The sequence below is a fragment of the Ammospiza caudacuta genome, chromosome 1, assembly GCF_027887145.1.
Source record: "Ammospiza caudacuta isolate bAmmCau1 chromosome 1, bAmmCau1.pri, whole genome shotgun sequence".
Classification (NCBI taxonomy): domain Eukaryota; kingdom Metazoa; phylum Chordata; class Aves; order Passeriformes; family Passerellidae; genus Ammospiza; species Ammospiza caudacuta.
In genome coordinates, this window is record NC_080593.1 from 60572774 (window position 1) to 60590292 (window position 17519).

The 17519-nt window shown below is 44.7% G+C and overlaps 1 protein-coding gene across 1 annotated transcript in view; it reads right to left on the reverse strand.

Moving 5' to 3' along the window:
• Positions 1–535: 535 nt before the first annotated feature.
• The window catches only part of KCNG2 (potassium voltage-gated channel modifier subfamily G member 2), a 52997-nt gene continuing 36013 nt past the window's right edge, over positions 536–17519 (reverse strand). The window contains exon 3 of the mRNA XM_058814655.1: positions 536–2872. Coding sequence (XP_058670638.1) covers positions 2078–2872 — 795 coding nt within the window. The 3' untranslated portion in view covers positions 536–2077. The remainder of the gene's footprint in view (positions 2873–17519) is intronic.

Below are 17519 nucleotides of genomic sequence, written 5' to 3' on the forward strand. Positions count from 1 at the left end.
CCACTGCTCCCTTCGCTGGTTTGCAGTCAGCTGGCTCCAAAGCTGGATCCCTGATGTCAGACCTTAATAATCCTTAATGAAAGAAATGTCTACACTGGGAACAAAAAAAACCCAATAAATTAAAATCTTTCATGAGTCACAGCAACCCATTGCTGGCATTGCTTTGCCAGGAGTCTGAGTCAGCCCAGGCACCATCAGCCCTTGGCCCTCCTCTCTAGCACAAGGAGCAGATGTGTTCCCGGTGCTGCTGGGCCATGAAGGATGGGCAGAACCCTGGCGTGGGCCCCTGCGTTAGGTGTGCCTGCAGTTCAACACAGCTGGGGCTTTGCTGAGCCAGGTGCATCCTGCAGGGTAGGGGGGCTCAGTTTTGCTGCCTCCATCTCCTGCAGTGCTCAGCAGCAAGTAACACGAGTTAATTCACATCAGCACAGCAAAACACCACCTCCCTCCACACCCAAATCATCAGACACAGAGAGTCAGCAACAAAGCTTTATATTTTTATTAAAATAAAGTGTAACTTTTCCATTTCCCTTGCTTCATTCCTATAAGGAATGGCTTAATAGGAGAGTTTGGTAACATAGGATTAGTTCTACGACATATGTTGAGGCAAAAAAAAAAAACCAAACCCAAACAACAGACCAGACAAATCCCATCTTCAGTACATCAGGTTTTGTTCCCTTCCTGGTGGGTGGAGACACTGCATGGCTTTAGTACAAATAGGGGTGTAGGTACAAGAGACTGTTGGCTTCCATCTCCCTCCATTCCCTGACCACATCCCACCTGTAGGAGCACTGAAAGACCCACACAGCATCCTGACTTAGAACAGCTACACAGCTCCGCCAGGGAAAGCTCATGCATGGGGCTGGCATCAATAAGCAAACATGCAGATGCCACCATATGATTAATTTCCCTTTATAGTGACTTAAATCCTTTGAGAATCAGGAAGAAGAGCCAGAACACTTGTTCTAATGACAGGATTGTCTTTTTCTCTGTAGAAGGGCAAAACCAAAAGGCTACTCCTAAGGCAGAGCACAGCTGCTGCACTGTAGCTTGGGCTGAGCCCACTGATGGTGTCTTGCTGGCTTCACTGGGTTTGTCCTGCTCCCCTACTCCTGTCTGCACACGACTGCACTCAGTGCAGCCATCACCACTGAGGACAACTGTGCAGAGCTGAGAGTTGCTGCTGGTTCAACATCACCCTCCCCTTCTTGAGCTACATGTAGTTCAGACTGGTTCAGTTGCCTGTTAAACACATTTCTCAATACACAAGAGATGGAAATAGTTAACAGAAAGTGGAGAAATGTCATCATTTGTCATGGTATTTTTAATATTTGACTGTTAGCAAAGGAAAAATAACCAAGTTAACATTCAGTACTGTAGTCAGGAAGATTTTTTGTATGTGTATTTCTGTCATGGGACTAAGTGAGATATAAAGCTTAGGATGGTAAATATGCATCTCTACTAAATAATGCAAACTGTGCTCACACACAATTCAGAGCTGGCAGCACTGCCAGCACTCTTGCTGTGCTGCTTCATCTGTAGAAGACAAAAGCAAGCCCCTGGTAAAGCTGAAGGAATGCTTCTGCCCTTCTCTTGCCCTCGCCCCTTGGCTTGTCTGACGTTTGTGTTCCTTGGTGGTGCTGCCAAAACAAACGTGCTGTGGGGCGTCGCAGCACGGGGAGCCCCTTGCTCAGCCCTGCCACTGAGCAGGGCCCGGAGGAGGTGGCATGCTGGTTGCTGTGACACATGGCACCTGGCATGGGCTGTGCTTCACACTACATTCTGCTGGCTGGCTATGTTCAATGGCTGCTCCTTGGGCATACCCAAAAATACTTGCTCAATAGAAAAGCCCTAAGAAAAGCAATGGAGCAGAGCTATACTTGGTAGAATTTGTAGGGGTACTTTTCAGAGGTCCCTTAAGATCAGCAGTTGGTCTTTAGAGAAACCTTGTGTTTGTCTGCCCGTCATTTATGCAGTTCATGGCATTCTTCCTGCAGAACTGACCTCCCTTGTCCGCTGCTTCTTGGCCTGCCAACATTATGTCCTCAGCTGTTCAGGGTCAAGAACTTCTCTTGGCTTACTGGTGCACCAAGGTCTGACCCTCCTGCTCACCAGCACTTGGCGGGAATGTGGCACTGAGCCCCCCTGTACTGTCACCACCCAGGAGCTCGGTGTTCTCTTGCCTCTGGCGCACCTGCCTGCTGGCTACTTGCTGCTGCTGCTCCTTCAGCTCACTGTAGGAACGGGAAAAGGTATGAAAGATGGATGTGACTGGGAAAGCCATCAGCAAAATCCCACTCAAGATGCTGCTCAGGGCTACCACCTGTCCGGGGATGCTGCGAGGCACCATGTCCCCGTAGCCAACCGTTGTCATGGAGATCACGGCCCACCAGTAGCTGCTGGGGACGCTGGTGAACTCTTGCTTGGCTCCCAGTTCGCTCTCAGCCAGATAGACCAGCGGCGAGAAGAGGGCCATGGCGACGCAGAGGAAGAGCAGGAGCAGCCCGAACTCGCGGGTGCAGCGGCGCACGGTGAGCCCCAGCGTCTGCAGCCCCAGCGAGTGCCGCGCCAGCCGCATCACGTACAGGATGCGCAGCGCCCGCAGGAAGCGCAGCACCAGCCCCACGCGCTCCAGGTACTTGTTCCCGGCTCCCCCGCCGGGCTTGCTGCTGTTCTTTGTGGAAACAACATCCACGATGAGAGAGATGTAGAAAGGCAGAATGGCCAGGATGTCGATGATGTTGAGCGGGGTTTTCAGGAAAGCACACTTGTTTTCTGCCTGGATGGATCGCAGCAGGAACTCAAAGGAAAACCACGCCACACACACCGTCTCCAGCACAAAGATGTCATAGCACTTCCGTGAGCATTCACCCTGGGGAGAAGAGGAGTGGGAAACACATAGAAGAGGGAAGAAACAGATTTAGCTGGGGAGTGAAAAAAAGAGTGTCAGCTCTTAAAGGAAAGCATCACGTGAAATTGATGTAAATTGTGATGTACCAAAGCAAAATTACGGCTTTGAGAGGTACTAAAACAAAAGGCTACATGTTTGACTACGGGACAGGTCAACAATGCTCTGGAGTGTCTCAAAGCTGCCAAGAATGTGGCGTGATCTTATCAGCTGTTGGCCAGAGAGCCTACTGCTAAAAAGCCAGTGGCTCGCACTTCATTTCTAACCAAGACTTTAACATCTTTTCAAAAGGATTAATACAGGATTCATGGGTTGTAATAAATATGTTATCCTTCCTTCCCTTCCTGATCAATAATAAATTGCTTACTAATGGCTCATAAACACCTACAGCATTTTATGTGATATGCTTAGAGTTATCTATAATCTATTATTCAATAATACAGTACATATTTTATATTCCAGTGAACATTTATTAGCACAGCCTTACAGTCAAACACTTATATAAAGTACTGAGAAATGTAGGCATTTCTGAAAGAAAAAATACCACAGGATAGAGTGCGTTCTGGAGAGGTAAGTGTTTTTAGTTACTGCACCTGTAACAACTAGTGACCACAATGCCTTCCCCAAGCTTTCTTCCCCTGCTCTTCCCTGCAGGCTCACTTAGTGGCAAATAAAGAGAGCTCTGGCTCTTTGGTTATGATGCTTGTAAACAAGCCTTAGAGCTCTGGAAAGGCAATAAACAATAATGCTGGTGATGGCCACTCCTCCGCTGTTAATACTGTGGCAATTCTCTGCTATATCACTCTTGGTACCTCCAGCTGAATAATAAACAGCTTCTCTAAATAAACAGATTTTGATGTGGACAGTTATAGGGCTAGTGCTCTTTCCTCTGTAAATGCTTGTATAAAAGTGTGAATGCTCTGGGGCCTTTGTGCGGAAGGCAAGTATATACTTAATAGGGGAAGTGTATATTTACTCAGTGTGCCAGTTTGAACAGTTTGTGAAACTGTTGTAAGGAGTCAATCCATGCTAGTGGGGTATGTGACTCCCACTGGATGCAACAGGTATTAGGTCCCAATTCCCAACCCTGTTATACTTGCCTATACCAAATTACAGCAATAAAACATCAGCTGAGAATGGCAAAGCTGTGTCAAGCTGGTTCCCATTTCACTGCCGGAGAAGCTGAGAACCTGGCATATCTATAGCAGCTCTGCTCACATACTGAGCTAGGGGAGTCTTTTGCTCCAGAGAGCCAGGGAAATTTTTAATGCACAGCACCACATCCTAACTTCATCCCTCTTGAAGTGTGTATGCGCAGGCTTTTTCCCTGTTTGGAAGGAAAGCAGCACACAAGAGACTGATGATGAGACTTTTGCCCTCTTCACTAACTGCAGCCTTCCCCAAAATGTGGAGGGACTGGATATGCTTCAAGGGCTGTTGCACTGCCAGCAGTGAGAGCAGTGTCACCACATGAATGCAAAGCCTTGGGTTACCTCACTATGACAACCAAAACGCTGAGGCACCCTGCACATCTTACACTTAAGAAGAGATTGAGACAATAACTAAAGAGATGTCAACAAGAAAAACAGATGTGAAAAGGAATCCTCAGAGCCAGGATTTATGGTCCTTGCAGTAACCACAATAAAAATTGTGATGCCTTGTGTTTTTTATTTCGTATTCCACTTTCAATTGGCACATGATGTACCTCCCCCTGTTTCCCAGGGGGTCATGCTGACATGGAGAGAAAAATTATTTGTCCTATTGAAATTACTGTAAGGATTTTAAGCATATTGCAGGGAGGAATGATAATCTTATTTTACCAGTATAGTACCAGGATAGCCTCTCTTTAAATTCCAAATTTTGATTTGTGTGAACACCAGAAGGAGCTTAATTTATATCTGCCTCACCAAACTAATTTGGTCATAAGTAAGTATTTTTGTCACAAGCATAATACATAGGATACAAGATTTTGTTTCTAGGAGCTTTCCTCCTATCACAGGATAATTATGCTGTCAGGTTCTCCTATCAAATACAGAATCAAGATGCTTTCACACCACAACACAAATCTGGCTCTGTGAGCCAGAGACAAAGCTCACAAGGTTAGTGGAAGGACTCTGCCTGTACCACTGTAATTTCTCTCCTTCTGACCCAGCCCCCAGACCAATATTGTCCCAGAACTCTTCTGCCTGGGAATCTCTCATCAGGATATGCTTGATCTCACACCTAAGGGCAGTCTCTGGAGGTGATTTGCAGCTCTTCACCCCATCCTTGCAGGTGCTCTTCAGGTTCAGGTTGCGATGTGAGAATGATAATCCAGACAAGAACAGCTATGGCTGGAGCAAAGCAACAGCAATGACAAGATGAATACCCAAATGTGCAAATTTGCTTTCTCTGACAGGTGCACCATTACTTGGATCACCACCTATGGAAACTAGGATGCACCTTGCCTTCAGAGCCCTGTCTGGCAGGAAGCGTTCTGGACTCTGATGCAAATATATGGACTTTTTGTGCCACTAAAAGTTTTGGGAAAGTCAGTGAAGCCTATGGGGAATTTAGCCTTAAAATAAAACTACAGAGTCACTAAGGTGATTAATAGCTAATTTGGCACCTAATTCCCCCAGCAATTTCTATTAGTTGCATATGGAAAGGAGACTGCCAAAGTGCTTTTGTGTGTGAGTTTTGGTGCAGGAGAAAACAGGAGTGAAAATTACTCCTCATGAATGGGCTACCAGGGAAGATGACTTTTGGAAGATCCTGTCTGCTCTCCCACACTCTGACATGTTTATCCCCTGTAGGTTCACAGACCTAAAACATTGCTATTTATGTCTTCAATCTTCCTGCAGAACTACATCCCAAACGCAAGTGGGGGAGCAGCCTGGCAATATTTGTTCAGCCAAGCTCAAGAAGCCTGGTGGAATCTGGAGCTCAGATAATGCAGCACTGCAGAACCAAGCTGCATCTTTGCCCATCAAGATAATGAGGAGATGAAATTTCCTCCATCCAGAGCGGAGGCTGGGCCCTGCCTTTTTTCCACTGTTCCCACTCTCCACAGCTGACAAATAATATGAAATTTGAAATGTTTACTTTCAGTACAGTGGAGTGATAATGTTTTACTACACAGAGTTCACTTCAACAGAATGAAACAATCCCCCTTCCAGCAAATGCATAATTATCTTCAGCAACTTGCTCAGTATCCTTATTAACCAACACTATCTAAACAAGCCAGGCTCTGTCCAAAGGCTGTCCTAAGAATAAGAGGGTCTGAACATGCTTTTAGAAAACAGATCTGTGTGTCGATCAACCTGCCAGAGGTCTCTTTTTTCCTCTAATTAAATGTCTTCCTATCCCTTGGACCATGTTTCAACCTCATCTAGGTGTGTCCTATTATTGTCCTCACATGTTATAAAAAACAGCAACTCAAAATTGTATTTCATACTCTTTGCACTTAATTTCTTTCGGTTGCAGCTGCTTTTCCTTGTTGTTTTTTTTTTTCCTGCTTGACTACAGTATTGGTTAAAAATGAAAAAAAAGGGCAATTTTTGCTTTCTAAACCTTCTAACTATGTTTTCCAGTCCAAATGGATGCTGAAATTCTGTTTGGGCTTTTGAGGTTTTTCCGTTCAAGAAAACAAAGCAAAAATTCTCAGAAAGGCACACTCACAGATGGAAAAAAAAAATAAAATCAGGAATTAATCAGCCATTGGAACACAAGAAAAACAAGTCCTAACAGAATAGGGCATCCTGCCCAAAATAGGTCTTCATCAAATCTGTATGTTCTCAAAAAAGATTGAGCTATACCAGCTTGTGGCCATAAACATGTCCATTAACAACTACACACTGCTTTTTACTTTTTATAAGCAAAACAGCTCTCCCTCATACTAAGTAACAAAATTTCTTCACCCTGTAATCTAATGGATACAGTTTTATCACTACTTTTTCATATTTAGAGTGATGTAATTGAGCTGCAGGGAAAACAGTTGTTTTTCACAAAGTGTATATATTTGTTTATCTGTGTACATTTGTTTCTTTCAAACCATGAGTAGTTTGGGTTTCTTTTTTGTGCAAAAAATTCTTGAGTATGGGAAATTATCTGCAGTTGCACAGAATTTGGGGACTATATACCAATATCAACACAGGGAACAAGGAAAGAAAATAAGAAAGACATCAGTGAGTAATTCTGTGCAGTCAAATTAAAGTGAGTCTCCTTCATTAGGATCTACAGAAATTTGCTGTCAAAAAGCCAACCATGGCATCTTTCTTCTGGAGCAACGTTTTCTTTGCCAAAAGTTCCTTTGGCAAAAGGAAAATTACAAAAAGGAAAACTGGTGTCACTGGAGTTCAAATCCATCTGTATTCATTGTTTTGTATGGCCTGTCTAAAAGTGGCAGACATCTTTCAGAAACATTTTGGTTTGGCTTACAGGGTCCGTTTCACTTGTACTGAGCCCCACAAAAATTCTCCACTGTGTGTTGTGTGACTTCTCGGCCCTGCCTTTTCCTCTGGTCTCCTGGGAAGAAATTGTGACCATTCCTTAGACTCTTGCAGGCTTTGACACCGTCTTCTAATCCCTCTGCATTACAAGATGTCAAAAGCCAGATCACCTTTAACTGCTCCAGTTCTTGTACTGTTTTCCATGCACTTTTTTGTGAGGTCAGCAGCTCCGTGGCACTTTGAAGGAAGAAGTTTCAATGCTGCCCACTTTGACCCTACAGTGAGATTTCCCTTACTGTCAAATCTATATGTTAAGAAAAAAGAAACTCCAACATGAGAGGCATTGCATACAAAAGTACTTACATAAGCTTGAAAATCATGACATTTCTAAAATGATATTTTGTACACGTCCACTTGCCCCTTGTTACTTGAGCCTTTCGGGTCACACGTTTCAAGCTCTTTCTTAACAACAGTGTGGAACTTGAAATTCTGATGCAACTAAGGTCTCAGCATCAGAGGTCTGTGTTAAGAGACCTGCAGCCCTGAGGCTGCTGACAAGTCTGCTGACAGTTCCCAGTCCAGAGGCTTAGGGTTTTCCCCTTGGATTTGGGTGGGAGGCTGAGCTGCCAGTTTCAATGAACATCTGCGGGGTGACCCAGAGGACACACACTCCTCCACTACATTCTGCGGGGTGACCCAGAGGACAGACGCTCCTCCAGTACCAATTATTCAGCAGCCCAACACTTGGAGCCTTTGCCGGGCTTTGGAGAGACCCAGCTCCTACTGCTGTGAGAGCGGGGTGGAAGCTTGCATCTGGCTCTGTCCCAGTGCGTGGGAACGCCTGGAGCACTGGCTGCTGGATCATTGGCTCTCTCTTGTCATTGTAAAATGAAGAAGCCTTCCTTGAGAAAAATTCCAGCAAAAGAGCAACATTCCCAGAAACACGGCTTACCAATGAAACTCTAAGGTATTGCTCACGCTGGCTCACTTTCTGATGAAAGGCAATTTTCTGATGAAAAGTGGTTTTCTAGCGAAAGCATCCAGACAATTTTCCCAGCAGGGATAAGCGCAGGACTCCTGCGATGTGCCCGACCTTGGAAGGGCAGCATCCCGCCCTGCCCCGGGCACAGGCAGCTCCCCTGGCTCCGACCACCCACAGACACGGCGATTGTAACTCAGCGCTGCTGCCACCGACGCTGGGGTCAGGCTGAACTCGCGGTCAGCCTGCTCCCAAAAGTTCCTTGTGCTCCCGAGCAAAGATGATTCACATAACTGCACAGCCTGTCCTCAAAGCTGGCGGGCTGTGAAGTCAAAGTAACAATTTCTGTTTTTAAAGTCACCAAAGGGCCATGAAAGAGTCCTCTGCTTCTTGCTATCCACACTTTGATCTGTAACTGGAGCTTCGTTTGTTTCATCTTCAGCCCAGCTGCCATCAAAGGTAACCTGTGCCTTCCGAGGGGAGGGCTGCTGCCAACTTTGGGCAGCATGTTATGGACACAAGGTAGCTCTTATACAACTTGTCTTTGTTGAGGAGAAAGGGCAAGGAGGTGGGCAGGAGCTACACCTGCTTGCCCCTCTGGATTTCCCTTGATCCTGAGACAGCACAGCCCCAAATCACCACTTCTCAAAACCCCTCAGGCTGCCATTTTTATCCTGCCAGTGAAGCTGCAAATAAACACAGAACACCAACAGGAACAAGGGAGATGCAAGAGACTATGGCAGCTGCTAGAAGGTAACTGCAGGCTGTGCTAAAATGCCCAGCCAGAGTCTAATCAGCTCATGGAACTGCATGCTGTTTTATTCACTTGCAGTATGCAGCCAAGGGGTTACTGAGATACCTGCATGTGCCTTTCATTTGTCTCAAATTGCTGCTCTGACCTCTAACTGTGAATCCAGATGGCTGTGCTCATGGAAATCTCAGCAAAGGGCCTGGGAGTCAATGAGAGGGAAGAGGAGACCACGTGAGGACTTTGCCTAAGACTGCCCTTGCAGACTATAGAGACAGGAGACACATGAGGATGGCATTCCCGATCCAGGAAGCTGCAGAGGGAACCAGCTGTGCTTCCTTGGGTTACTCTGCCCAATGCACAAGCAGCTGATGCTTTGGGCCATCTCAGCCCCAAACTGTACAATCAAAATTAGACACTGTAAGTAGGCCTCAGGTTCCTAAGCCATATAGTCAGCTTTGAGACCTGTTTAACTGATACCTTTTTCCCTGGAAATGCTACAGATGTCTTAACAGCTGACTGCATGCATCTGGCATATAGCTCTGAATGGGGGAGAACGACACAGACATGAGGTATTCAACTGCCTACCTACCAGGCAAGACCTACTGTGATCCTAAGGCCTTCTTCCACTTCCCCACCTCCCTCATGTACTGCCCCTGACACATGCAGATGTATTCTTTGGTCCACTATCCTGCCTCCTTTTGCCCCAATAGAGCTGTTGTTGAGAAGAATGGAAAGCAGGTAAGTAGTACCACAGATGCACAAAATGCCCTCTCATTAATACCTCCTCATGCCTGTGCCTGTTTTTAGCACACACTTCTCCAAAAGCAACAGTGTTTGTTAGAGGGAAAAAAATGCTATCTGGCTCTACTTTATGGAAAGCAACCAAAACCTAAAGTCAGCAAGAAGCAGGAAACACAGAAAGAATAAAACAGACCATGAAATATCTATGAAACTGTCAACTTGCCTGATTTTCAGGTGTCTATCAGGAACAAGCACAGCACCTCATCCAGAGAGGCTGGGGGAAGCATCAAGACATCCAATGTCTTAAAGCTCCTCAGAGTCTGTGACTGTGGCTGGGAGCAGCTTAAGGGACCAGTGGAGCTCCAGCAGCCAGCTGCTCCTATCTCCCACTCTGATCACACCACTCACCAGGAATGAGGGGTTGTACTACAACCTAAGGAGGAGCAATACACCCTGGGTAACATCTTCTGCCGATGTGGTCCAGGAGTGGCTGGAAGGGCAGCACCGTCAGCTGAATAACTGCAACCAGCATGGCAGGCAGGAGGGTGAAGGAAAGGGAACTTACATGATCGGTCTATGCTGGCTACCTTCAAAGGGAACCCCTCACTAACTGACAGGAGACTGTTGGCCAGAGAAGAAATAGCTACACCAGCTTTCAGTACCTGGACTCCAGAAGACACATGAGGTTCCAAAAAAGACCCTCTGCAAGAACAGGGAAGACAAGAGACTTCTTAAGATTTAAGCATCTCAGTTTTGAGGGTTGGTGGTGTGATGCAGTTCCCGTGAGAACAGGGGTCTGCACTCACCCCAGTGGAGCCCTCCAAGTCCTACCTGCCCATAAGGTCCAGCTGGCAGAGGAAATGCTCTCTTGGTGATGCTGGAGTTGGCCTTCAGGGTCTGAGATCCCCACCTGGCTGGTACACAACTTTTTTCGGTGCATGAGTGTAAGACATAAGCAGGCTATTACTAATATTTAGAGAATTACAACCTTTATGTACAAGAATAGATTTACTGCCATTTGCTTGAACAAATTTTCTAAACCAAAACACTACTTACGTACCTGGGGTCTGCTTTGGCAATTGTGCAATTGTTCAGTGCCATTGAGACACTGTCTGAAGACAAATAGCTACACAGGAAGACACAGGTCCAGGAAAACAAGGTATTGTATTTGGAACTCATCAACTGCCATGGCATTTGAGGCAGGATTTCACAGACCACAGTCCGTATGGCTTGCTTGTCTTTGCCCTGCAGCTGACCCGTCTGTGGGAAACACCCGTGGGTGACACAGGGGTCCAGGTGTGCCCAGGATTCCTGCACAGCCCTCTGTGCTTGGACCAAGCACAACCTGCCCAGCCTGGCCTCAGGTGCAGCTCAGCACAGAGGATTTGTTCATCAGCCACTGCCACAGGCAGAGAGGCAGGAAAAAGAATGATGATTTTAACAAGCAAAGGTGTCCCCCAAAGAACAGCTTCAATTTAGAAATACCAATGTTCTCAGTATTTCTGACTAAAATTACATTGGAATTTTCTATATCTGGATTTCCAGAATGCTTTTTTTGGGTTTGGCCCATTTCTTTCACTCAAATTGGAAGTAATAATCCCCAAGAGAATAATGAAGCACCAAGAGTGTCCTTACTGAGAAGTGTCCCCCTCTTCCTCTGATTTAATATGAACAGAAATATTCCTCTTCAGCTCCCTCTATTTTCTAGCTCTGATAGAGACATCAGAGCCTTGGAAGTTTACAATGTTTTTTTAAAAAATCCAGTATCTGCAAATCTAAGCAAATGCTTGATCCTGAGCTTTCACATGAAGAAGATCAGTTACACTGCAACTTAGCAAATCTGATTTCTGTGTTTTCTATCCTAGTGCTCTGAAAACAAGGCATACTCAGCTGGCACTTGGAAAAGCTTGAGCAATGGCACATGGCACTTGCAGCACACCCGGTCCTCACAGACAGGGCAAGATTGCAGAAATAAAGATGAGGGCTATAAACCAAACGAGCATCAAACTGCAGAACCAGAGCAGGGCCGAGTTCTTGCCAAGGGCACCTGGGTGCAGTTTGAACAGTTTCCCCAGGGAATGGGAACACCTGCACACCCCTCCAAAAGGGACAGGGCTGTGTGACAAAGCAGTGGCATCCCCAAGGCTTTCATACCTACCCAATACCTGGGAAAAGGTGATGTGGTGGCGCCTGGCTGTGCTCACAGATACACACTGCCTACCACTGTGGTCTTCTGAAATCCAGCATCCTCCTTCCTTCTTCTCCTCCTCAAGCTTGTCTCACACCAAAAAAAGAATCTGTCTTGTTCTCCCTGTCTCTCTCACTTATTAATTATATTAAAAGATCAACAAATTCTTAATATCATTTTACAGTCTATTTTCCCTCTTATTTACCCCAATTTCTCACTTCTTTCAATCATTTTTTTGAAGCTTTTCTTCTCCTGCCTCCCACTCGCTGCTGGTTCTGTTTTACTGACCCATATTTATTTTACTGGTTCCTGCAACCCTGTAACCTGTAATAAGATCTGGGTGTGTCTGTTTTTTTCCTTGGAGGAAAGGAGGACAGAGTCAAGCTTACTGCTTTCCTTTGACATTTTTTTCCAAACCTGTATCTCTCCCCCCGCAGTCTCCCTTTATCCTCTTATCTGAGAGCAGGGGAAGGATTTGCCTGTGTTGCCTGTGGGAAGATCTGCCTTCCTGCTGGTAGCAGCTCAGGCACAGCTGGCAGGGAGCTCCCGCAGTGCCCTTGCGCTGCAATGCTCTAAGCTGCCGTGGGTTTTTACCAGGTAGATGTGGCCATGGCAAAACCACACACACTTTCATATTCTCTCTCTGCTCAAGGCAACAATAAGAACAGGGCTTGCTGTGACAGCAGTGCAGTGCAGCACGCAAGAGCTTACCTTAAACACCCAACATTTCTACTATGCGTGAAGGCAGCGAGCTGCAGACTGGGAGAAAATCTCTGCAGTGCCTGCTCCCAGTCAGAGCAGGCACTTTTTGGGAGAGTGCTGCAATTTCTCTTGTCATCATCTCTACCCAGTGTACCAGGTGCCAAGTGTTCAGCACAGCTCAGGATGTACTGGATGGCTGGGACCTTCACACTATTCTCTGCATTTCCTATTTGAATCCAGGCACAGGAAATGAGATGGGGCAAGGGAAAGGGATTGTTTGTGTGTGTGTGTGACTCATGGAAGGGAGAGGGTAGAGTAAGAGAGTGACCGGAGAGGTGGGCTGGCACATTTCCTGGTGAGCCTTGCTCTGGCTGTGGCTAAGCTCCACCAGCAGCATGTCCCAGCCCCTGTGGCACCCCCTGCAAACACAGCCAGTGCTGGACAGGACACCTGGGTTAGGATGCTGCCTTCATGGGACCAGACTCATGCCACACCACTCCTCAGAGAGCTTCCAGGCTTCTGAGATTTTTCTGGCTGCCCTTGCCTTTAATCACAATTATGAACTGTCACTGCTCATTTCATCTTACTGATGCCTTTAGGTTTGAATATTCACAAGGGCCAAGGAAGCTCCAGACAGAGAGAAGATGTGCAGCATCCTTGCTGGCACCTCCTATGCCAGCAGGAGTCAGGGACAGGATGGCAATGGCTCACCACCCTTGGCAGGGCAGAAGAGGCTCTTGAGCTGATCCTCTGTGGAGCAGAGGATCTTGCCAAGTGGCTCATGAATCATATGCATGGCTTCAGCTGAGCTCAGTCAGAACGTTTAGAAGGACTGACAGAATGTATTTAAAAACTCTGTGAGATGCACACAGGCATGTCCAGATAAATGGTTTCCATTGTTAATTACCCACACTGTAGCACACTTTAATTCAGAGCATGAGTTTGTCCAGCTGCAGCTTTCAGTTATTTCAGTTCACTGTTGCCCACAGACATTCTCTTATTATGATTCCCTCTTCATTAAAAGCACCTCTAGTGTCTCATTATAAAGTAGAACTCAAGATTTTAAACCATTTTAAAAACTTTTTTTTCAATTTGCCTTCCAAATGGATATCAATCTGGACACAGTATCTCAAGACTCACTTGATGTCTTATGTTGATTTTCTACTATTATGAGATCTGAGAGAATTTTTTTAAACAGTAAGGAAGCTAATTTTTGAAAAATGCCTTTTTATTAAGGAAGAATATTGTGCAGCACTAATTCAAATGTCTTACAGAAGTACCTACACCAGAAATTACTTTCTTCTGAAAACTTTATAACCTAAAAAAAAAAATAAATTTGATTAATGAGAGGTGTTCTACACAAACTAGATCAAAATGTGTCTCAGTACCATGCTTTTGATTTTTTTACTTGGAACTAATATCATGCTTACCATTACAAAACCTAACAACTTTATAGATTTCTCCTGGTCCTTTCTCAAGCCTTTGTTTAAAAACTTCTGTAAAAAATCTTACAGCTATTTTTTTCCCCATCTGTATACCACTCAATTTGTCTTGAATATTAATGTCTACACTGAAAAAAAACCCCAGTTTCAAAAACTTTTATATTTCATCTCCATTGCTACACTCTAGGCAATGAAAATGGAAGCATTTATAATGCTGAATGATTTAATGCAATTCTTTAAGTGCCGTACACATGAATCAGCTCATTACCTCAGCACAGCTATATAAGGTGCAGCCAAATGTAAATCTGCCTCCTTGCTTTCGTTCCAAACCTCCAGAATTGATAGCAACCTATCCTGGAGCTCTGAAATGAAATTTCCAGATTATATTTTCAGTTCAAATAAATGAAAGAGTTCTCTCTTTCAGAACACTGGGACAGTACTCAACAAGCCCGCAGTGCCCAAGCTCTCCTGCAAAAGGCAGTGGAGCAATCCATGGAATACAGGAGCTGTGCTGTACCCCCAGGATATCAGGCTGTGATGAGTAGCTGTAGCAATTTTACAAACATGTCTGAAGGCCAAGTGCCTATTATTGTGAGATATCTTCAGAGATTCCCTGGATGATTTACCTGGAAGTTTGGAGAATAAACTCACTGGTAGGGATAGATACTTATGGGGGTGGAACCAGAGAGTTATTAAAAGAAATTAAATATGGAGCATATTTTGCTGGGTGAGCCACACTGCACCAAATATAAACCAGTTAACAATGTGACAAAATTACCAATGCTTTTATGAAATAGTTTTAGCTGTTTAATTATTTATCACTAATGTTACATTGCAGCATATTTATATAATATTTAAAACAAGAACCAAGCTTGCTATTTATTAATGAGAAGATATCCTGCAGACTGAAAGAGTTCATTGGCCCAGAATAAAATTATTAACAAGTCAAAAGTAATTTTATCTTAGCCAACTCTTGCCTTGTTCCCAAGGAGTGCAGAGAAACACTCTCCATTTTTTTATTTCTAAGCCTAAAACACTGCAGAGAATCTCAGGTGGCTCCCAAAATCTATATTGTAACCTACTGTCCTCAAAACCTTCCAGGGCAGCTCCTTAATCCATAAGGATTTCTCTGTTTATTTGGGAAAAGCAACCCAATAGCAGGCGGTGCCGTGAGAGCCACGGTTGGGTGAGCCAGGCATGGAGAGCTCAGGTGGTGACTCTGCTGAGAGGGGAATATTGAGCAGGTCTGCAGGCTCCCTAAGGGACTCTGTGTAAACCTGCCACGCAGTGCTGGGTCCCCACCCTCAATCTAAGGGCAATTCTCAGAGAAAGAAAACACAACATTCCTCCTAATCCTCCCAATACACGGGAGGATGATTTTCCTACTGGGACCATGGTTCCTTTATCTGCTCTTGAAGCAGCTGCCATGATGGAACAACCAGGTACATGTGCCAAAGTTTAGAGAGCTTCAATGAAGCAGGAAGGCTGGATTTTTGGTTTTTCTTCCAGGGGTGGGACAACTGCAGAAAACAATTGCTTTTTTTCCCAAGAAAAGCAAGCAAGCCAAGGAGAAGAAATGGTGAGATATCTTCAAATAAATACAGCCAGTTGTTATCCAGCACTCTGTCCACACAACCAATAGCAAGAACAACCAATCATTCCTTCAAATGTTTTCTATTTGTTAGCAGCTTAAAGCAGCCCTGCAAAGAGGAAGTACTGTCTTGTGTAAGAGCTGGCAAAGCTGGCACATGGTGTGCTATTTGACCAGGGGTTTTGCAAGCAGCAGGGGTGCTGGGCAGTGGCTGGCAGAGCTGGTGCAGAGGGCAGTGAGATGTACAGCAGTGATGCTGGGGACTCCCAGTTCCCAGTGTGTCTCCTCAGTGTGTGAATACAGCAATCCTGAACTCAGCAAAATAAACTGATACTGAGACACGCTCCATATAACAGCTGGATTTGGACAGCTGAAAAGGAGGGATTGAGACTCGAATCCACAAGGCAAAACCTAAGAAATGTGTTCCTTTACATTAGGGGCTGTGTCTTTTAAATGCCTCACAGATATTTCCCAGGAAAATGATCTAAGGACACGATCACCATTTCTCAATATTTGCAAAGAACATTTTGCCATTGGTGTCACACTTATAAATTCCATGGGACTCAGAAAAAAGATGCAGAAAGCTCCACAGAACTGACATTTAAGGTTTAGATTGAGCAGTGCAGAGTTCTCAGCTCCATGATGTTAACGCTGTCTGTGTGACACACAGAAGCAGCATCACTTAGTAAAACCAAACCTTGTCACTTCCCACTGCTTTCAGACAAACCTGATCTCTCTGAAAGATAACTTGCCTAGCAAATGTCTCTGACCATCAAAAAGGAGTTGGGAGACGATGCTAGCATGACTCAGACTTGACAATTTTACAGTTAATCCTCAGTTTGGATTCAGCATGAACTAAGTTGGTCTCATTTGCAAAAAAGAATTTCCTTGCCTAGAAACATGTCTTGCAGGTGTAGCATGAGGAAGGTACCTGAACAGATATAGTTTTATTTCTATTGCTATGATGGCCACAGACATTGTGTTTAAGATATTCTGTCCCAAAGCATTCCCAATATAAAGGCAAGATTACACAGAACAGGTGATGGAACTACACGAGGCCAATTAAGAACTTCAACAAGAAAGCAAATATTTACTTATTGCTGATAACTGAGACTGTGAGTAAAGGATGCTCTCAAAACTTGTAATTTAAGCATGTGTTACCAGTTCCATTTAAGTACTATCTGAGGAGAAAACCTACTTTGGCTTATGAAAGGAAAAAAAGTAAGAAACACCTTACTTCTAGTTAAAATAGAGTTCTGCAGTGCTCTGAGTCCTACAACCCTTAAGCAAGGACATGTGAATGTTAAACTGAATATGAATCTCATGTGCCTAAAGGAACTTCCTTGTGCCCGACGTAGAAAAGGAAGGTGACCATTGCTACTGAGTCATTTGGTCTTTCCCTGGCCTCCAGTCAGCTGTGTCCTGAGGAGTCTGGAGCAGACACAAAATGCAAATTAGCAATATAGGGTACAAGTACAGTACATCAATTCAGATGCCAAAACTGGTGATACTGTTGCAGCTTATGATTTTTGCATTTCAATAGCAGAGCTGAGAGTGGTATAACAAACTCTCAGATGATCCCTAGGGAAATTAGTTAGTCCAATTCCCCAGGATTCTTTTTATAAAAAGTCACCCTCAGTGCCTACACACTAGTAATAGTTATCTGTAACACCAACAGGGAGATATTTTTTAATACATGTTTTGTTGACTGTGCTGTAATTTCTAGAACAGTTTATTTCACAATGAAAGTAAAAACACAAGCTGCAGTTTTATTAATACTTTCATTC